This window comes from Oncorhynchus gorbuscha, linkage group LG01 (assembly GCF_021184085.1).
Source record: "Oncorhynchus gorbuscha isolate QuinsamMale2020 ecotype Even-year linkage group LG01, OgorEven_v1.0, whole genome shotgun sequence".
Lineage (NCBI taxonomy): Eukaryota > Metazoa > Chordata > Actinopteri > Salmoniformes > Salmonidae > Oncorhynchus > Oncorhynchus gorbuscha.
The window spans coordinates 77960253-77979150 of NC_060173.1; the positions used below are offsets into that span (position 1 = coordinate 77960253).

The 18898-nt window shown below is 40.8% G+C and overlaps 1 protein-coding gene across 2 annotated transcripts in view; it reads left to right on the top strand.

The window, feature by feature from the left end:
- Positions 1-18284, top strand: part of b3galt1b (UDP-Gal:betaGlcNAc beta 1,3-galactosyltransferase, polypeptide 1b) — a 123015-nt gene extending 104731 nt beyond the window's left edge. Inside the window, exons 1-2 of one of the 2 annotated variants that reach the window (XM_046333055.1) lie at positions 5300-5433; positions 15844-18284. In XM_046333055.1, coding sequence (XP_046189011.1) covers positions 16087-17076 — 990 coding nt within the window. In that variant the 5' untranslated portion in view covers positions 5300-5433; positions 15844-16086 and the 3' untranslated portion in view covers positions 17077-18284. Of the gene's footprint in view, positions 1-5299; positions 5434-15843 lie in introns of those variants that run through there. The other variant, XM_046332979.1, reaches the window with a different exon arrangement.
- The last annotated feature ends 614 nt before the right edge of the window (positions 18285-18898 follow it).

Genomic DNA, 18898 nt, shown 5'->3' on the forward strand with positions numbered 1-18898 from the left:
TTCAACATAAGTAACCTGATACCTGAAGATGAGTTACCTTGGCTGAGACCTAGGCTTTAACTCGATGTGCTAACCTGGTCTCAGTATTTTATTACTCTTCCTGGGATCCATACAAAGCATAAAACATGACATAATACAAAACATTGATAGACAATAACAGTTCAAGGACTGAACTATACAAATATATACAGTACACAGTTAATGTCGGAAGTTTACATACACTTAGGTTGGAGACATTAAAACTCGTTTTTCAACCACTCCACAAAGTTCTTGTTAACAAACTATAGTTTTGGCAAGTCGGTGAGGACATCTACTTTGTGCATGACACAAGTCATTTTTCCAACGATTGTTTACAGACAGATTATTTCACTTATAATTCACTGTATCACAATTCCAGTGGGTCAGAAGTTTACATACACGAAGTTGACTGTGTCTTTAAACAACTTGGAAAATTCCAGAAAATGATGTCATGGCTTTAGAAGCTTCTGATAGGCTAATTGATATATTTTGAGTCAATTGGAGGTGTACCTGTGGATGTTTTTCAAGGCCTACCTTCAAACTCAGTGCCTCTTCGCTTGATATCATGGGAAAATCAAAAGAAATCAGCCAAGACCTCAGAAAAACAATTGTAGACCTCCACAAGTCTGGTTCATTCTTTCCAAATGCCTGAAGGTACCACGTTCATCTGTACAAACAATAGTACGCAAGTATAAACACCATGGGACCACGCAACCATCATACCGCTCAAGAAGGAGACGTTCTGTCTCCTAGAGATGAAGGTACTTTGGTGCGAAAAGTGCAAATCAATCCCAGAACAACAGCAAAGGACCTTGTGAAGATACTGGAGGAAACAGGTACAACATTATCTATATCCACAATAAAATGAGTCCTATATTGACATAATCCGAAAGGCCGCTCAGCAAGGAAGAAGCCACTGCTCCAAAAACCGCCATAAAAAAGCCAGACTACGATTTGCAACTGCACATGGGGACAAAGATCGTACTGTTTGGCCATAATGACCATCGTTATGTTTAGAGGAAAAAGGGGGAGGCTTGCAAGCAGAAGAACACAATCCCAACCATGAAGCACAGGGGTGGCAGCATCATGTTGTGGGGGTGCTTTTCTGCAGGAGGGACTGGTGGACTTCACGAAATAGATGGCAACATGAGGGAGGAAAATTAAGTGGATAATTTGAAGCAACATCTCAAGACATCAGTCAGGAAGTTAAAGCTTGGTGGCAAATGAGTCTTCCAAATGGAAAATGACCCCGATCATACTTCCAAAGTTGTGGCGAAATGGCCTAAGGACAACAAAGTCATGTTATTGGAGTGGCCGTCACAAAACACCCTGACCTCAGTCCTATAGAACATTTGTGGGCAGAACTTTAAAAGCATGTGCGAGGAAGGAGGCCAACAAACCTGATTCAGTTACACCAGCTCTGTCAGGAGGAATGGGACAAAATTCCCCCAACTCACGGGGAATGTGATGAAAGTTTAGTTTAGTTTAGTTTATTTTATTTTTACAGGGACAGTGCACATTAATCAACGTTTCAGTAAAAGTGCCGGTTTTAGCCAGCCGGCTAATTTTCAACCGCAGTCCCTGGGCAGGTTATTAAAAACAATTACAATATAGACAATAGCACCATAGAACAAGCAAGACATAGCATCATAGGACAAGCAAGACATAGCATACAGACAGAGCAACATAGAACAAAAAGCAGCAAAACAAAATTCATAAAAGCAACAAAGTGTTTCCACACCTCACAAGCTACAGACAACAGACAACATGGAAAGCGGCAACACACAGCTAGGGACCATGTTCACAAATCTGATTGACCTTTAGCCAGGTCTTCAAGCGTTTTGTGAAAGTGTGATATGTGGTGCAGTTATGTGTGTCTGATGGCAGTGTATTCCAGACATGGGAAGCTCTCACAGAGAATGCAGATTTACTAAAGCTGCTTTTCCTTAGGGGAACTATACAGTCACCTCTCATGGCAGACCTTGTGGAGCTGCTGCCATATGTCTGGGTTTTCTGTTTAACAAAAAATATTGAGTGGAGGGGGAGCCAGGCCATTTAGGATCTTGAATACAAGACATGCGTCGGTGTATTGCACAAGATTTTCCCAACTCAAGAGCTCATGCTTTCTAAGGATGTGACAATGATGATGGCTATTGGGCTTCCTATCAAGCACTTTGAGAGCCTGTTTGTAGACAGACTGAATAGGTTTTAATGTTGTACAGCAAGCTTGGGCCCAACTAGTCAAGCAGTATGTTAAGTGGGGGAGTATCATAGAATTGAAGTACAGTTTTGCTACCTCTGTAGTCAAACAATTTCGTATAAATCGGAAATTAGCTAGGTTGAATTTGGTTATTTGAATTACCTTTTTCACATGCTTTTTAAAAGAGAGGTTGGAATCAAGTATGATGCCAAGGTACTTAAAATCGGATACCACCTGGAGCTTCTCCCCTGACACATAGACATCTGGCTCAGTAGCATCTGTTGCCCTCTTTGTGAAGAACATGCAAACAGTTTTTTCACATTGAGATGCAAACACGAGTCACTGAGCCACTTTGTAACCTGGACCATTACAGTAGTGAGTTCTTGTGCAGCTTGTTGTTTGCTCTTTGCATGCACATATATCACTGTATCATCTGCATACATTTGAACTTCAGACCCAGTACAGACAGAAGGCAGATCATTAATGTACAGGCTGAACAGGAGGGGCCCCAGTATTGACCCTTGGGGCACGCCCACATCATAGCTACGAGTGGGTGACAGCTCATTGCTCACTCTGACACACTGAGTTCTGCCTTCAAGGTATGATTTCATCCATCTCAAGGCATCAGGGGAAAAGTTGAACTTGGACAATTTTGTGATGAGAATCTCATGGTTAACAGTATCAAAAGCCTTCCTTAGGTCCAGAAACACAGCCCCAACAGCACCCCCTTTGTCCATATTGGACTTCACATTTTCCAGAAGAAAGCAATTGGCCGTTTCTGTGGAGTGTTTCGCTCTGAAGCCAAACTGCATGGAGTGTAATGTGAAGGGGCTGTTGTTGAGGTGGGCAATCAGTTGTTCTGCTACACACTTTTCAACAACCTTTGACACCACAGGTAGTATACTAATGGGCCTGTAGTTACTCACGTCAGCAGGGTCGCCTGATTTAAAGATGGCCGTTATTATGGCCGACTTCCATACCCTTGGAAACACACCGAGACCAATAGATGTGTTGGTGACCTTAGTAATGGGGCCAATGAGTGACTCTTTGTAGTTTTTAAGAAAGGTAGAGTCCATCCCAAACACATCTTTGGCTTTAGAGTTCTTTAGTGAGCTAATCACCTTGTTCACCTTTGACTCAGAAACCTCCCTTATGATGAAGATAGGTTGAGTGTCATTCACTAGCACTGAGCCCAAGAAATCAGTGGAGGGGTTCTGTGTCAGTAACCTGACAGAGTCAATAAAGTAGGAATTGAAGGCTGTTGCTATTTCAACTGCATCCTGTGTTAGATTGTTATTCACCATGATTTCTAGTCTTTTTGCAGTGTTACTATGGTCTTTCCCTGTTAAGTTTTTTTAGATTCTCCCATATCAATTTAGAATTTCCCTTTGCTTCACCAATTATGTTAATAAAAAAGTTTGCCTTGGCCTGTCTGATTTCTTTTATCACCTTATTTCTCAACATGGTAAACCTACATCTGTCATGCTCTAATTTAGATTTTAGGGCTATTTTTAGAGCATAATCTCATTCTTTCATCAATTTCCAGATTTCTCCATTTAGCCAAGGAAGAGTGCTCTTTTGGCCAGGTTTGGATTTGATTTTCTTTAGGAAGCCATTTATTGTAGTCTGGATTGTGGATAGAAAAACCTGACTATCAGCTTCCACGTCTGTATAGGACAAGAGATCATTCCAGTTTATTCCCTTAATTGCTTTTTCAAAATAGTTTAATTCACTCTTAGGTATTCTGAGTTGATCCGGCTTTCTAACAGTAGAGAGGTTAAACCTGCTCTTTAGACAGCTTTCTGGCTATAAGTGTCAGATTATGATCAGACAGCCCAGTAACCATATTGAATGATTTAGTCACTCTCTCTGGTTTATTACTGAACACCAAATCAATCTGTGTTTTGGAGCAACAAGTCACCCTGGTTGGCCCTTTAACTAGCTGTGTAAGGTCAAAGGTATTAGTGATCCGTTTGAGCGTTTTCCTACAACACTTGTCTTCATAATTAATGTTAAAATCTCCCATTAAGATGACCTCTTTCCCAAAATCACATTCCCTAAGCATGGTATTAAACTGATCAAAAAACACACTTTTGGTGGAAGGTGGCCTATACATTCCAATGAGGGTAAAAGACATTTGGGGAGACAGTGTAACGTTCAGGCCGATACATTCTAGTTCATTATCACATGACCACTCAATTTGTTTACATCGGATATGTTCTTTAATGTAAATCATCACACCCCCTCCTCTTCCTTCAATCCTGTCTCTCCTGGAAACATTGTAGCCAGGCACAATCACAGCAGCATATGGAGAGTGTTTATGGAGCCATGTCTCTGAGAGGCAGAGAAAGTCAAGGTTGGAGTCTGTGAGTAGATGTTGAATTTGAAATTTGAAATCAAATATGAAATAAATAATTCTCTCTACTATTACTCTGACATTTCACATTCATAAAATAAAGAGGTGATCCTAACTGACCTTTAGCGGGGAATTTTTACTAGGATTAAATGACAGGAATTGTGAAAAACCGAGTATAAATGTATTTGGCTAAGGTGTATGTAAACTTCCAACTTCAACTGTATATTTTTATTTTTTTAAGTTCCCACTGACAGTTACACACATTGGTGACAGTTACCCAAACATAAGTACATACACATCTGCCTAAGAGTTATTTAGGTGAGAAAGGGGAGAGGCGTTGTGCTGTTGTATTTGTTTTTAAAGCTAATTCTGCTGTTTACTTGAGTAATTTCAGATCTGTTCATGGCTCTGTATAATACCACGACTTGCCTTGAATTCGTTCTGGATTTGGGGACTGTCTTGAGTCACGCAGACGGTTAGGTTGGCGCTTGTGACTCCCATCACCCAGTTGATGTGTATCAGCAGCTGGGGTGGCTGCAGGGAGGAGAAGGTCACTGACAGGAGTGTAAGTGTTGTGGAGATATTTGAAACCAGGTCAGTAAGTTACACATTTCCTCCCTTGGTTTCCTTTTCCATTTAGAGGTTCTAGTTGACCTAACACTTGCTAATTGATACGGTTGTCCTGTTTTTGCACTTCATTATACAGAAACATACAAGCAGTGGTTGAAACGCGCCGGTGCTCACGTGTAGAGTACATAAAACTGGCACCTCATATTTTTTTACTACTTGAGTACCGTCATTTTTTTAAATAGAATACTGGCTCTAAAATAGGAACCAACCCTGGTGGGGTAGAATCACAGTGAGTATCGGTACCTTTTCCATTACGCTTCAAGCAGTGCTTATAAGTCACATAACAAGCATGTTGATGGGTTTGTTATTAGTTCATACTAATAGCCGTTGTTATGGCAGGCCTTTGAGCATGAATATTGTACCATAAAAGAGGGGTTCCATTCTGGAGTGTACCAGCCTCAACTGAACGCTGACTAATTCACCTCAGGGCTTTACAGTAGAGGTGGCAGAGATGCAGCACAGCGGAGTGCCAAGCTTTTAAACTGTCATAAACTCTCCTCCAAGATGAATATTGCCTGTGAGACTTGAATTATCTCTGTATGGAATAATGTAACAGTGATTCCAATTTTATGAGCTTGTTTTTCTCAGTCTTTTGCGATCAATTTCATTTAGCTTTATTTGGCTTCGCTAGTTTAATTGCCTAGTATATTTTCCCTTGTGTTTTCCGTGCTGTAAGCATAAAATATGTAAATTATAATATTTCCCTAATATAAAAGTGATAGAGCAACAAATAAGAGAGGAGGGTTTATTTTTGAAGACGGTGATATTAATCATTTGATTCACATCGTATCTGAATGTCATTAGTTTTGCATCCCTTCCTCTGAGTGCATGGTAGAGGTCTTCTCGGGTCCACAAAGTTGGACCCATACCTGAACTGACCCGGACCCAAACAGATCTGATCATTTAAACAAAGGGGGATCTGGACCCGAACGGACCAGATAACAATCAAACCCGATTGGACCCGAGTGACAGAAATGATTCTTATCAGCAAAGTTGCTCTTCTGTTTAATGAACAGGTGGGTTGGTTGTTTAGCAACAAAACTGACATATGCGCAACTATGGGGCAATCTGCTTAGATTGTTGACAACATGTAAGCTATATTTCGTCTCCAATATTTATTGAAAACACACATTTGCACAGTGAGCACATGTTGTCTTTCAAATATGTCGTTACAGTTGGTGGTTAGCTGGCTAGAGAATCTTTATCATATTAGCATGGACATGAAATCCGTCAAAACACCTCAAAACAAGAGATGCTATCAAGAACAAGATGAAACGAGCTGAAACGAGCCACTTGCTATTCTCCACATGGCAGCTTCTCGTCATTCTTGCTGGCAATCTGGCCGTCCAGAATCACAACAACATGCTGTCTTCTGCCCCATGAAAGCGTGTACATCGTTTTCATGACGTTGTCAACTAATATGTTGGCTAGGCCTTCTATTAGTCAACAGATTTGCCTTATTAGCGTCAAATAAATATGCTATAGGATATGCAGGCCGTGGTCTGTTAGTCAGCTGGGTCTATCAGCTGTAGTTACATAGACCCAAAACCCGATGACGATTAAACAGGACCCTACCCGGACACAAGGGAAAAGTTTGGATCCTGGGTCGGGTCTAGATTTCACAAGGTCTGTCTATTGGAACATTTGTAGACTGTGATGGAATAGGCTGTGGAATCAGTTCTATTCTGACCCCTTGACTTTTACCTCATTTTGTTACCTTTCCACATTTTGTTGCTGAGCTCAGTTTTCGAGTCTCATAGCAAAGGGTCTGAACGCTTATGTAAATAAGGTATTTCGTTTTTTTATTTTGAATACATTTGCATTATGGGATATTGTGTGTAGATTGATGAGGAAAACAATTAATTGAATCAATTTAAGAATAAGGCTGTACATAACAAAATTTGGGGAAAGGGAAGGGGTCTGAATATTTTCAAAATGCACTGTATGTGATGCAGCACGAGATTTTCGGGGACCACCTTTGGCTTGTGGGCCCTACTTTCAGAACTACTGGCTAAAAAGTGTATAAAAGTACCAGAGAATCTCCTTAAAACTCACCACATGCTGTGCTGCACCTTGTCAACTTCCATATAGTTTTTTATCACATCTCTTCTCTGCCAGGCTGTTTCGCCATCAATATTTCATACCAGTAATCATCCAATTATGTGTTATCATGAGAAAACACAGAGCCATGTATCATGCCAGTAGTCTTATCAACACAATATATATTCAAACTTCTGAAGAAGAATTATAAATACTGTAGGAATCCAACCCTGAGAAAGACCTTCATACATCATGTTGTATCGGGAGAGCTGGTATAAGGCTTTGATGTGTAAATGTAAAGCAACAGCCAGGCTCACGTGGAATTATGATACACAATGATAGAGTGGAGGACAGAGAAATAGCTGGGAAATATACTCACGAAAACAGGTCCTGTGTATAATGGACAGTCTGGTTCCATCGACAAAAGTACTTGGACTCGTCTTTCAGGTGAAGAAAGAACTGTTTCTGTCGGTCCATTGGGGAAAAGGCGATTGTGAGAAGAAAGGTGTTGAAGAAAGATTTAGGTGCAACCTTTCCCTGTAATGTGTGTATCTGTTAATAGAATCTGGCACCTATTAGAGAGAGACGTGGTTATTGCAAAAACATTTGAAAGTTGTGTCCATAAATCTGCATGGGGCTATAAATCAAGTAATGACTTGTTGTGTACAGAGGAACTGTATAATAGCCCTTCTTACAAAGCAGCGTTCAAAACACTCCACCTGCAGCCTGGGAGAAAGGCATGTCACTTTGTGATGAATGGTCGCCTTTGTACTGCACTCCTAACACAGATTTACCCCTTGTTGTAAAATAAATCTTGATAAATTGAGTCTATTTTCATTGCTTTGACTAATTATTTCACAATGTTGCTTGAGTCTGTGAGGTGTCGCCTACCGGCTCCATTCCAGCTCAGTGTGGTTAAAGCGCCTGCAGCAATGTGTGTGTCTGTGTCTAAACAGGAAAGAGTTGTCTTTTTCTTATAGTGTCCTCTCTGACAGACAGTCAGCCGCCTGGTCCAGTCATATAGCAGACATTATGATTGGCTCTCTGCATGACATCCAGCATTATGGAGATGGATTGGAGTAATAAACTCTGGCTGGCTGCCCACGCTACACAACAGAGACTAATACACCGACACAGACCGGACAAGTATACAGCGGCAGAAAACATACCAATGCATACAAACAGGGGAAAATGCAATGCCAGAGAATCTACTATACAAGCTGTTCTGTTATTCGTTTTATTCCCTGCAAAGTCATATTGATTCCTGAAATGGTGATGGATGCAACATTGTCCATGTTTTGGATGACTTGAAATGCTATAATGAAAACCCCTGTTAAGAAATTTCGAATGAGATGACAGACTCTGATCTACCAGCAGATCTATCTGGCTCAGGTCTGGTTGAAGAAATACTATTGCCACAGGAATTGGCATAAGTTTTGCTAGGTTTTCACAGTGCAGAAAGTTCTTCCATGGTCATTTCCCGAAAAATGCTGGTAAGGCACGTTTACTTACTTTTTCCATTTTGGCCCCCAGTCTCCAAACACTTAGGAGAGTCAATGACTGAGCCATGAATGTAAAAGAGCAACCTTTTATTGCCACTTTACTTAATCAACTTAAAATGGCAATGTGTCACCGGTAGGCATTGCTTAGTGAAGTGCAGTGGCGCTGGAACACATAATTACACTGTAGGACTGTTAAAGTGAGTCTTTAAGAGCTGTTCGGATCATTCTGTATAAGTGCTGCTGGGTAGTCTCTCTCAGATTCATGCTCCCTAGCTTACCCCCTTTTTGCTGTTGACTTTCAGCATGCTGCCATGGCAACTAACAGCCTCTGTCTCTCAATCAAGCTGGATTTGATTTTAAACATTCTAAATGTGGATAGATCCCTTCAATTGTAGAAATGATGTGTGTATTCAAAAACACTCTATCGTGGCTAATATTATGAACACAATGTAATTTGCCTGCTGAGTCACGTGCATCACGCTTGGAAGTTGGCATGAGTATGGGCTGTAGTCACTCAGGCTCTCTACATCTGCTAGCAAGGAACTATATCATGGCTGGACTACTAATGCGACCCTGCACAGTTCAGCCTGAGATGCACTGGATATTACTCTCATTGAATTAGGTCTAGTGTTACACATTGTGGTGCCATCTTACTGTAACTAAGCACATCTATCTGTGAATTATGAACTAATTGAAAAGACAATAGTTTTGCTGTTGAACTAGTCACTGACAGCAGATTCAGGGACAATTCAATGATTTTAATGCACAGGGGCCGAATGTATCTGGGAATTTTTGAAACATAACTTTAAAAATGGTTCAGGGCGTGCGTGTGTGTCGGGGAGCATTGCAGGCAGACCTTGTGCTACTGGGATGTCTTTGTCCAGAACATTCTTTGCGTTAACTTTTCAGGTTGACGAGAGATGAGATGTACTTCTATGTTTTATAGCCAAGAAAGAATGAAATTTACAAGCTGAAAATAATTGGGTCCGTAACTACATGTGAAGACACCGAGGTCCAGACCTCTGACATGTTTTATAATAAAATATGTATACTGTATATTGTATACATTAAAGAAAATCAATTACGGGCAATCTAAATATTGCTTCCAGAGTTGACCAAAGCTCAGAACGGTTATATTCTTGATCTGACTAATCGCGCCTGCCTATTTGCAAACGATTGGAATCGTGAACAGTGGTTTGTTGGTTATGCAGCTCTAGCAGGGCAGAAATTTGACGAACTGACTTGTTGAAAAGGTGGCATTCTATGACTGTAATAATATGCCATTTAGCAGACGCTTTTATCCAAAGCGACTTACAGTCATGTGTGCATACATTCTACGTATGGGTGGTCCCGGGAATCGAACCCACTACCCTGGCGTTACAAGCGCCATGCTCTACCAACTGAGCTACATGGTAAAACTCACTGAGCACTTCAGTAAGGCCATTCTACTGTCATGGAGATTGCATGGCTGTGTGCTCAATTGTATACAGCTGTCAGCAACGGGTGTGGCTGAAATAGCCAAATCCACTAATTTGAAGGGTTGTCCACATACTTTTGTATATATAGTGTATGTCAGTCAGATAGCAAGCTGCCAGCAGAAACTTATATTACAGTAATGTTGAAGGACTCTAGTATTAGGCTACTCATTCAGTAAGAAGGATGAAGAAGGATGAAGTAAGAAGCTAACGTTATACGGAGCCTACCTCAGCAGGAGCAAAACATTGGCTACTAATTCTCATAATAACTTTTAATTACAGAGAGTAGGCTACTGAGAGACAGTAAAGTGGCGCTCAGTGGTGAGACTGAGGCAGGCTGCAATGCATGCAGGAAGAAGCAGAGATTCTGAAAATCAACCTGCAATAGAGAATTATGGGAAATATTATAATACTGGGCGTGGTGTTGAGCAAAGATACATTTGTAATTTTACTCAACAAGCTAGTTCAAATTCAGCTCACTTTGAGCGGAGTTTGTTGAGTAAACAAATGTTAACACACAGGCTCAAATTCTTGTCCTTTTGAAGTCCACTCAACTCGCAGAATAACGCTGATTAAGCAAGTGGTTCAGTTGTCTTTTTAAACATTGAAGGTCACTTTATTCAATAAATAGGATGTATGGAATGGAAGCAGGCTGAAGAACTCAGTTAATAGAATAGTGTCTCCACAGAGAAATGACACATTTGCAACACACCGTGCCTTAGACTGATGCTTTGTTACTGCTAGCTTTCTCAATCTCAAGAAAATCATCAGCAGACAGCTAGACAAAAGGAAATCAGGGGGACAGAGGGAGATTCAGAGTGTATTTTTCACAGTGGAAGAAGAGAATGAGAAATGATATAGGGAAAAGAATGGAGGTGCAGTAATGACTTTGTGATGGAGGGATAGTGAGGATAAGGCCGATATAGAATAGAAAGATTGAGATTGAGGGGTTTTTCTGACGGTCATGGATGCCAAAAAAGGAAATATATACTGTCTGGGGTTCTACCAGTGGTGTGACCAATTAGAAACAAATTGTCTTTAACAGACAGGGAGGACAAGGAGTATATTGAAGAGCATGCACAGTACATTATATGTGAACACACTCCATCCACTGGTTTTAGTCGACGTCACTATCTACTGATATGAATCAGCGTTTATTCTCACGAGAGGCTAAAGTTGACCATAGTTTTGACGTGAATTCTAAAATAAGTTTGGAATGTTTTTACAGTACCTATTGTACTTTCTACATGGAATCGGTTATTTTACAGTTTGAAAACAGTTTAAACCAGTTTTCACATACTTGCTTTAGTAGAATAAAATATATTTCTAATTGTGTGATAAAGCTGTTGATTCCCGGTGCCTATGATAGAATACTGCAATACCAACGACTGTAAAAGAGCACACCACCAATAATTGGATACTATGAAAAAGGGGGTAAAATTCAAACAAAAAAAAGAGAGCACACCACAATCTCACCATCTTCCACCATCTTGTGTGTTTTATTTTATTCCTCATGTAAATCTGCATTGTTGAGGAAGGGCTTGTGAGCAAGCATTTCACGGTAAAGTTGATTTGATTTTAAAAATGTTATTTAGTTAGGTCAAATGTTTGTCTGGTAGGCTGGACTCTGTTTTATAGGCAGAAATATTCAAGATGTCAGAATACCTATCACACAGGTTTGGATCTGCCTGAATTAAGCCAACCTGTGACCAACCTGTGGTTCTAAAGCATTGATAACGCCTTGATATGCTATCACTTATGACTCCCAGTGTGGGTTGGAAAAAATATCACAAATGTAAGATCAATAACCTAAGATAAACCCTTATGCGCTATAACACCAACCACCTGTTCTAAATGCATAGATACAAAAGGACACCACAGTCTAGTACCTCCACACCGTCTAGACATCTCTGAATTGTCCCAAAATATGAGGGTGTTATACAGTATATGGATGTGAGATTTCAGTAGGCTCAGTAATAGCACCATGATAGCAGTCTATTATTCCCCCCATAGATGATAGCATTTCCTCTCCAGGAGAAAAGCTTATTACTGAGCGATGTTCCCCTTCACCAGCATATCTGTGTCATAGAGTGCAGTCAGACCGAGCACTGCCAAAACCAGAGCTGCTCTGGACCCGGGGAGACAGAGAGCTCACACCATCAGTACCTCTGTTCTACTTGTCATATTATTTTCCACCAACCTGTCTTATCTTTAAAGGGACGTTTGTCCATGCAAGTTTAATGTGGAGGATTAGTGTGGACACATGGTGGACTGAGATAAATCTGTTCTCAAACAGTAGGTATAGGCCAGACATTTAAATTGATTCCATAAATGTGGAGCCCTGTAGTAAGCTGTTGTAGTAGCTTCTTCTACATGCAGCTCTATACAGCGCATTCAGAAAGTATTCAGGCCCCCTTTTCCTAATTTTGTTACATTACAGCCTTATTCTAAAATGGATTACAAATTTTAAAAATCCCTCATCAATCTTCACACAATACCCCATAATGACAAAGCAAAAACAGGTTTTTAGAAATGTGTTATTAACATAATTATTCAGACCCTTTGCTATGAGACTCCAAATTGAGCTCAGGTGCATCCTGTTTCTATTGATCATCCTTGAGATGTTTCTACAACTTGATTGGCATCCACCTGGGGTAAATTAAATTGATTGGACATGATTTGGAAAGGCACACATCTGTCTATATATGGTTGACAGTGCATGTCAGAACAAATCAAAGCCATGAGGTCGAAGGAATTATCCATAGAGCTCCGAGACAGGATTGTGCCGAGGCACAGATCCCTGGGAAGGGTACCAAAACATTTCTGCAGCAATGAAGGTCCCCAAGAACACAGTGGCCTCCATCATTCTTAAATGGAAGAAGTTTGGAACCACCAAGACTCTTCCTAGAGTTGGCTGCTCCCAGCCAAACTGAGCAATCGGGAGAGAAGGTGCCTTGGTCAGGGAGGTGACCAAGAACCCGATGATCACTCTGACAGAGCTCCAGAGTTCCTCTGTTGAGATGGGAGAACCTTCCAGAGGGACAACCACCTCAGCAGCATTCCACCAAACAGACCTTTATGGTAGAGTGGCCAGATGGAAGACACTCCTCAGTAAAAGGCACATGACAGCCCACTTGGAGTTTGCCAAAAGACACCTAAATGACTCTCAGACCATGAGAAACAAGATTCTCTGGTCTGATGAAACCAAGATTGAACTCTTTGGCCTGAATGCCTAGCGTCACGTCTGGAGGAAATCTGGAACCATCCCTATGGTGAAGCATGGTGGTGGCAGCATCATGCTGTGGGGATGTTTTTCATTGGCAGGGACTGGGAGACTAGTCAGGATCGAGGGAAAGATGAACGGAGAAAAGTACAGAGAGATCCTTGATGAAAACCTGCTCCAGAGCGCTCAGGACCTCAGACTGGGGTGAAGTTTTACCTTCCAAGAGGTCTAACTTTCCAAGAGGTCTAACATCTCTGGAGAAAACTGAAAAAAGCTGCGCAGCGACGCTCCTCGTCCAACCTGACAGATCTTGAGAGGATCTACAGAGAAGAATGGGAGAAACTCCCAAGAAGACTTGAGGCTGTCATCGCTGCTAAAGGTGCTTCAACAAAGTACTGAGTAAAGGGTCTGAATAAGTAGCAAGTCTGGTTAGAGCGTTGGGCCAGTAACTGAAAGGTTACTAGATCGAATCCCCAAGCTGACAAGGTAAAAATCTGTTGTTCTGCCTCTGAACAAGGCAGTTAATCCATTGTTCCTAGGCCTTAACTGACTTGCCTAGTTAAAAAAATGCATTTATTATATATTGATTTTTCTTCATACATTTGCAAACATTTCTAAAAACCTGTTTTTGCTTTGTCGTTATGGGGTATTGTGTGTAGATTGATGAGAAAAGATAAACAATTTGATACATTTTAGAATAAGGCTGTAACGTCAAGGGGTCTGAATACTTTCCGAATGCACTGTAGATGCTGTTGACTTACACTGTAGTCATTTAATTAGTTTGATTCCAAATGGGCTTTTTAACCCCAGGTTTTGATTCCATGGAGAATAACCAAAGATGCAAATTGTGAGGGGCTCATTCTGGAGCATTTGCTGTCATCAATAGCATGCAGAGATGTGTCCTCGGCTCACTGCAGTGTCATTCAACAGGTGCTTACCAAGGTCGCTTATCATATGCAGGAGCATAACAAAGAGCCTGTAATGTCTCTGTCTGAGTTAAAGATTTACATGAAGGATTACACAAACAAGCAGTTTGAAGTAAACACCTTCCTTATACCGCCTCAGTGCAGCTCTGAAGTAATGAACAGTTATGTCAGGAGATCTTTGTTCTGGTTCTTTTTTTTCTCTCTCACTTTTGCTTTTTGATGGATACAAAATAGACCAGACAAAATCATTAAAACGCTATGCTTGGATAAATGGAGCTTGTAAAAGGTTTTTTTAGTGACAGGTGGACAAAAATATCAAGTCAGATCAATTATGTTTATTCTGCTTTCTCTTTTGTTGCTTCCGTGTCCCCAGTATAGTACAGTACTCTAATAATGATATGTCCTTTAATGTGCCACGTTCATTGTCACTACTTTAATACGCCTTTGTGCTGCAGATTTCATTTCAGAATGTGCATCTCAGTTATTGTTATAGCTACCATAGGCATTAAGTATCCTATCTGGTCTTGTTAAATAGATAGTCCATTATGTTAATTAGATTGAAATTGGAAATGTGTGCAGCAGAGTCTTACCATTTACTACCTCTGGCCCGTCATTGCAGTGTTTTCTAAAGCATAAGGGTCTATAAAGTGGGTAGCTTTACAGTATGCCAAGTATGCTGTGTGTAGCCAAAGCACTAGCAACATGCACTTTGTTAGCACTAGCAACATGCACTTTGTTAGCACAAGCAACATGCACTTTGTTAGCACAAGCAACATGCACTTTGTTTTTGTCTGTAATAGACAGTAATTGCCCAATTATTCCATTCCAGAGATTTCTAAATGTATCACTACCACTAATTAATAAGAATATTATCTTTATTACTGTAGCAACAATATGTAGTGTCATTTTTTTGTGTGTTTGGTGAAGGTATTACAGGCTTGGTGTCAGAGTTATATTAATACACTGAATGGGGATGCCCTCTTTCTAGGACCTATAGGGGAAGATTATGGCACTTTGTGGTTGGCAGCATTTAGCCATTTCCTAAAAGCATTAGTCTGAGTCTAAGGCCTTGTGTGAGAGATAATAATTACATCAGACTGCATTACCGTACAATCTGAGTAGATTCTCTCACAGGACTTCTGATACTTTTCAATTATCCAAAATATCAAAATACTTTTTCAATGTCACCCGAGCTGGGTTTTTGAACAGCTGAGAACTCATACAATTCTGTATTAGCATTTTATTTTATGGTGCACCCTACTGTGTGAAAGCTAAGCTTAGTCTAGAGGCAGTACAAAGATAACTCTTATCAAAAGCTGTTGGTTGTAACTGCTGAGTCCTGATTTTAGAGAAACTCTAACACTACTTGATAAAACTTTGTATTATTGCATTTAGCAGACGGGTGTGCTTGCCGAACCTATTAAGATCTATCTTTTTGTTCTGGCGTTAACATGTTATTTCTCTATTTTTCAGATGTAAATGGAGAAGCACAAGTGTCAAGAAGAAAAACAGGACATCTGCACGGTTTCAAACCGGATTTTCATTAAAAGGCAAACAACGACATCCCATCACTTTCCTCTAAAACAATCCATTACTGACAATTAATGTCAAGCAGCACATCAGTGCAGCATTATGCTGCCTTGCTGGAAGGAACACTGCTAATGGAAATAAAGCCTTTTAAGATTCAATACACTAAATACAAATAAATGCACCAGAATGCCTTCAAAAGTCTCATGCTTGTACGTGTTGACGGTCGTTTGCTGGGCAAGTGCTCTTTGGTACTTGGGTATATCCCGACCGACATCCTCCGATGTCAGTGGGCAGATGTCTTTGCCGATCCAGAAGACTGTGAAAACCCTTAAGAACACTACGTTCAGCAACATCCGGACGCGAACGCTGAACCCACACGCCTTCGACTTTGTCATCAACGAGCCTAAGAAATGTGAGAGCAACACGCCCTTCCTGGTCATCCTGATCAGCACCACACACAAAGAGTTCGATGCCCGTCAGGCCATCCGGGAGACCTGGGGCGATGAGAGCACCTACAGCGACATCCGCATCATCACCCTCTTCCTGCTGGGCCGCAACACGGACGCCGTCCTCAACCAGATGGTGGAACAGGAGAGCCAGATCTTCCATGACATTGTGGTTGAGGACTTCATAGACTCGTACCACAACCTCACCCTCAAGACCCTGATGGGCATGCGCTGGGTGGCCACCTTCTGCTCCCAGGCCCAGTACGTCATGAAGACGGACAGTGACATTTTCGTCAACATGGACAATCTGGTCTACAAGCTTCTGAAGCCCACCACCAAGCCCAAGAGGAGGTACTTCACAGGCTACGTCATCAACGGCGGTCCCATCAGAGACATGCGCAGTAAGTGGTATATGCCCAGAGACCTGTACCCCGAGGCTAAGTACCCCCCCTTCTGCTCGGGCACAGGGTACGTGTTCTCAGTGGACGTGGCTGAGCTGATCTATAAGACCTCTCTGCACACCAGACTGCTCCACCTGGAGGACGTATACGTGGGACTGTGTCTGAGGAAGCTGGGCATCCACCCCTATCAGAACAGTGGCTTCAATCACTGGAAAATGGCCTACAGCCTGTGTAGGTACCGTCGTGTTATCACTGTCCACCAGATTTCACCGGAAGAAATGCACCGGATCTGGAACGACATGTCCAGCAAGAAACACCTCCGATGCTAGCACCTGGGGACAACTTGGACCCCTTCTGTTTTTTTTTTTTTTTTTTTACCTCTCAACCTGGTGTTCTAACAAAGTTGTTTTCATTTTCTGGCAACATTAGTTCTCTATAGGCTACTAGTATACTTCTACTGAATCCAATGTAGCTGTTGGGTGCATGAGGCTTGTAAAGTGCATGTTCTCATTCAAACACACACTAAGATAGTGTTGTTACCAGTCATTTTGTAATCTCTGGTCTAAAGCTGTAGACTTCAACAACTCATTTTGATGAACATTTACTCTGTACATTTACAAGTGAAACCAGAGAGGTATTATTGAAAGACAAAATGCTGTATATGTCAGTGCAAGTGTCAGCCAAGTTCTCGTGCTGTTTAGGGAATGGTACTTCCTTACAGCAGGAGAAAGCCTCCCCCCACACCATGTCTCATCCCTCCTACCAGGCTTATGGATGATCAACAGGCTACACCATAGTAAATACACATTGAAATAGAAAATAATGCTGCAACAATGACAACAACAATATCTATATTCTGCAAACGTAGAACAAGTTGGAATGTTAATTGTTCTTTTCTATTGTTGCGATTTAATAAGAAATGAAAACATCTCTACTGGATGTACTTTATCACTATTGGTAGTGATGTTCACTATTCACTATTGTTCAAAACTACATGTGTGGGTCAAACAGATGTTTTAAATGTGATCCCCCCCCCCCCCCCTCCCAGATATCTTTGTTTACATATTGGTGTAAATGTAACTGCCTCTTCATCTGGGAAGAGACAGGAAAATGCTTTTTACATTTAGATGTCATTGATCATTTCTACTCAAATTATTTTCTTACAGTGTACTTGAAGTATTTCATGGTGTCATGCTACCTGCTTCTGATAAAACTGGCTACTATTACTGTACTCTACGTAGGTCGGATTCACGACCACGACCAAGTATCAACAGACAGTTACATATCATCTTGTGCACGTGGCAATTTACATAGTAACTTTGATCTAAATGCCCAAGTGAATCTATTATAATGTGTTATTTGGCATATCTTTACTGAATCACTGCTATTGAAATAATGGGAAATAATTCCATTTTCTGGAACTTGGGATAGCTGTTATGGCCCAAATGTCATTTTCAAATGTTTATTATTATTTTTAAAGTATTTAGTATTATAAGCTATTGTGACATATGACTGTGAAAGTATAAATATATATCCTGAAGGAGGTTGTTGTGATATAAAGTATGTTTTTTTTACATAAAAAATAAGTAATGAAACATATTCAATGCCCTGTATACTTGGTGACCCTTAAGAGAAAGGGGATACCTACTCAATTGCACCATTGAATGCATTCAACTGAAATGTGTCTTCTGCATTTCACCCTACCACTCTGAATCAGAGAGGTGTGTTAATCAACATTATCGGCACCCAGTTGTTGTTGGGGGTTAACTGCCTTGTACAAGGGTAGAATTGCAGATTTTCACCACCTTGCCAGTTTGAGGGTTCAAACCAGCAACCTTTTGGTTAGTGGCCCAATGTTCTTAACCACTAGGCTATCTGCCACATTCATGTTGATTACATTTGTTTAGGGGTTAGATTTGTTGAATTACTGCTGCTTGTATGGATTTTCATGTTCATCTAATTTTATATTCATCAACAAACTCAAGTACCATACACAAAATTTACTTCCAGCAGAAAATATTTTCATAGTTCCATGTGAAAGAGGGCATTTGTAACATTTTGGATTTTCAGTGGATCTAGGCAGTTCAATTCACCTTAGGTATCTTCCAAACATCAACATGCCAAATACTGTATGTAATAAATGGAGACACT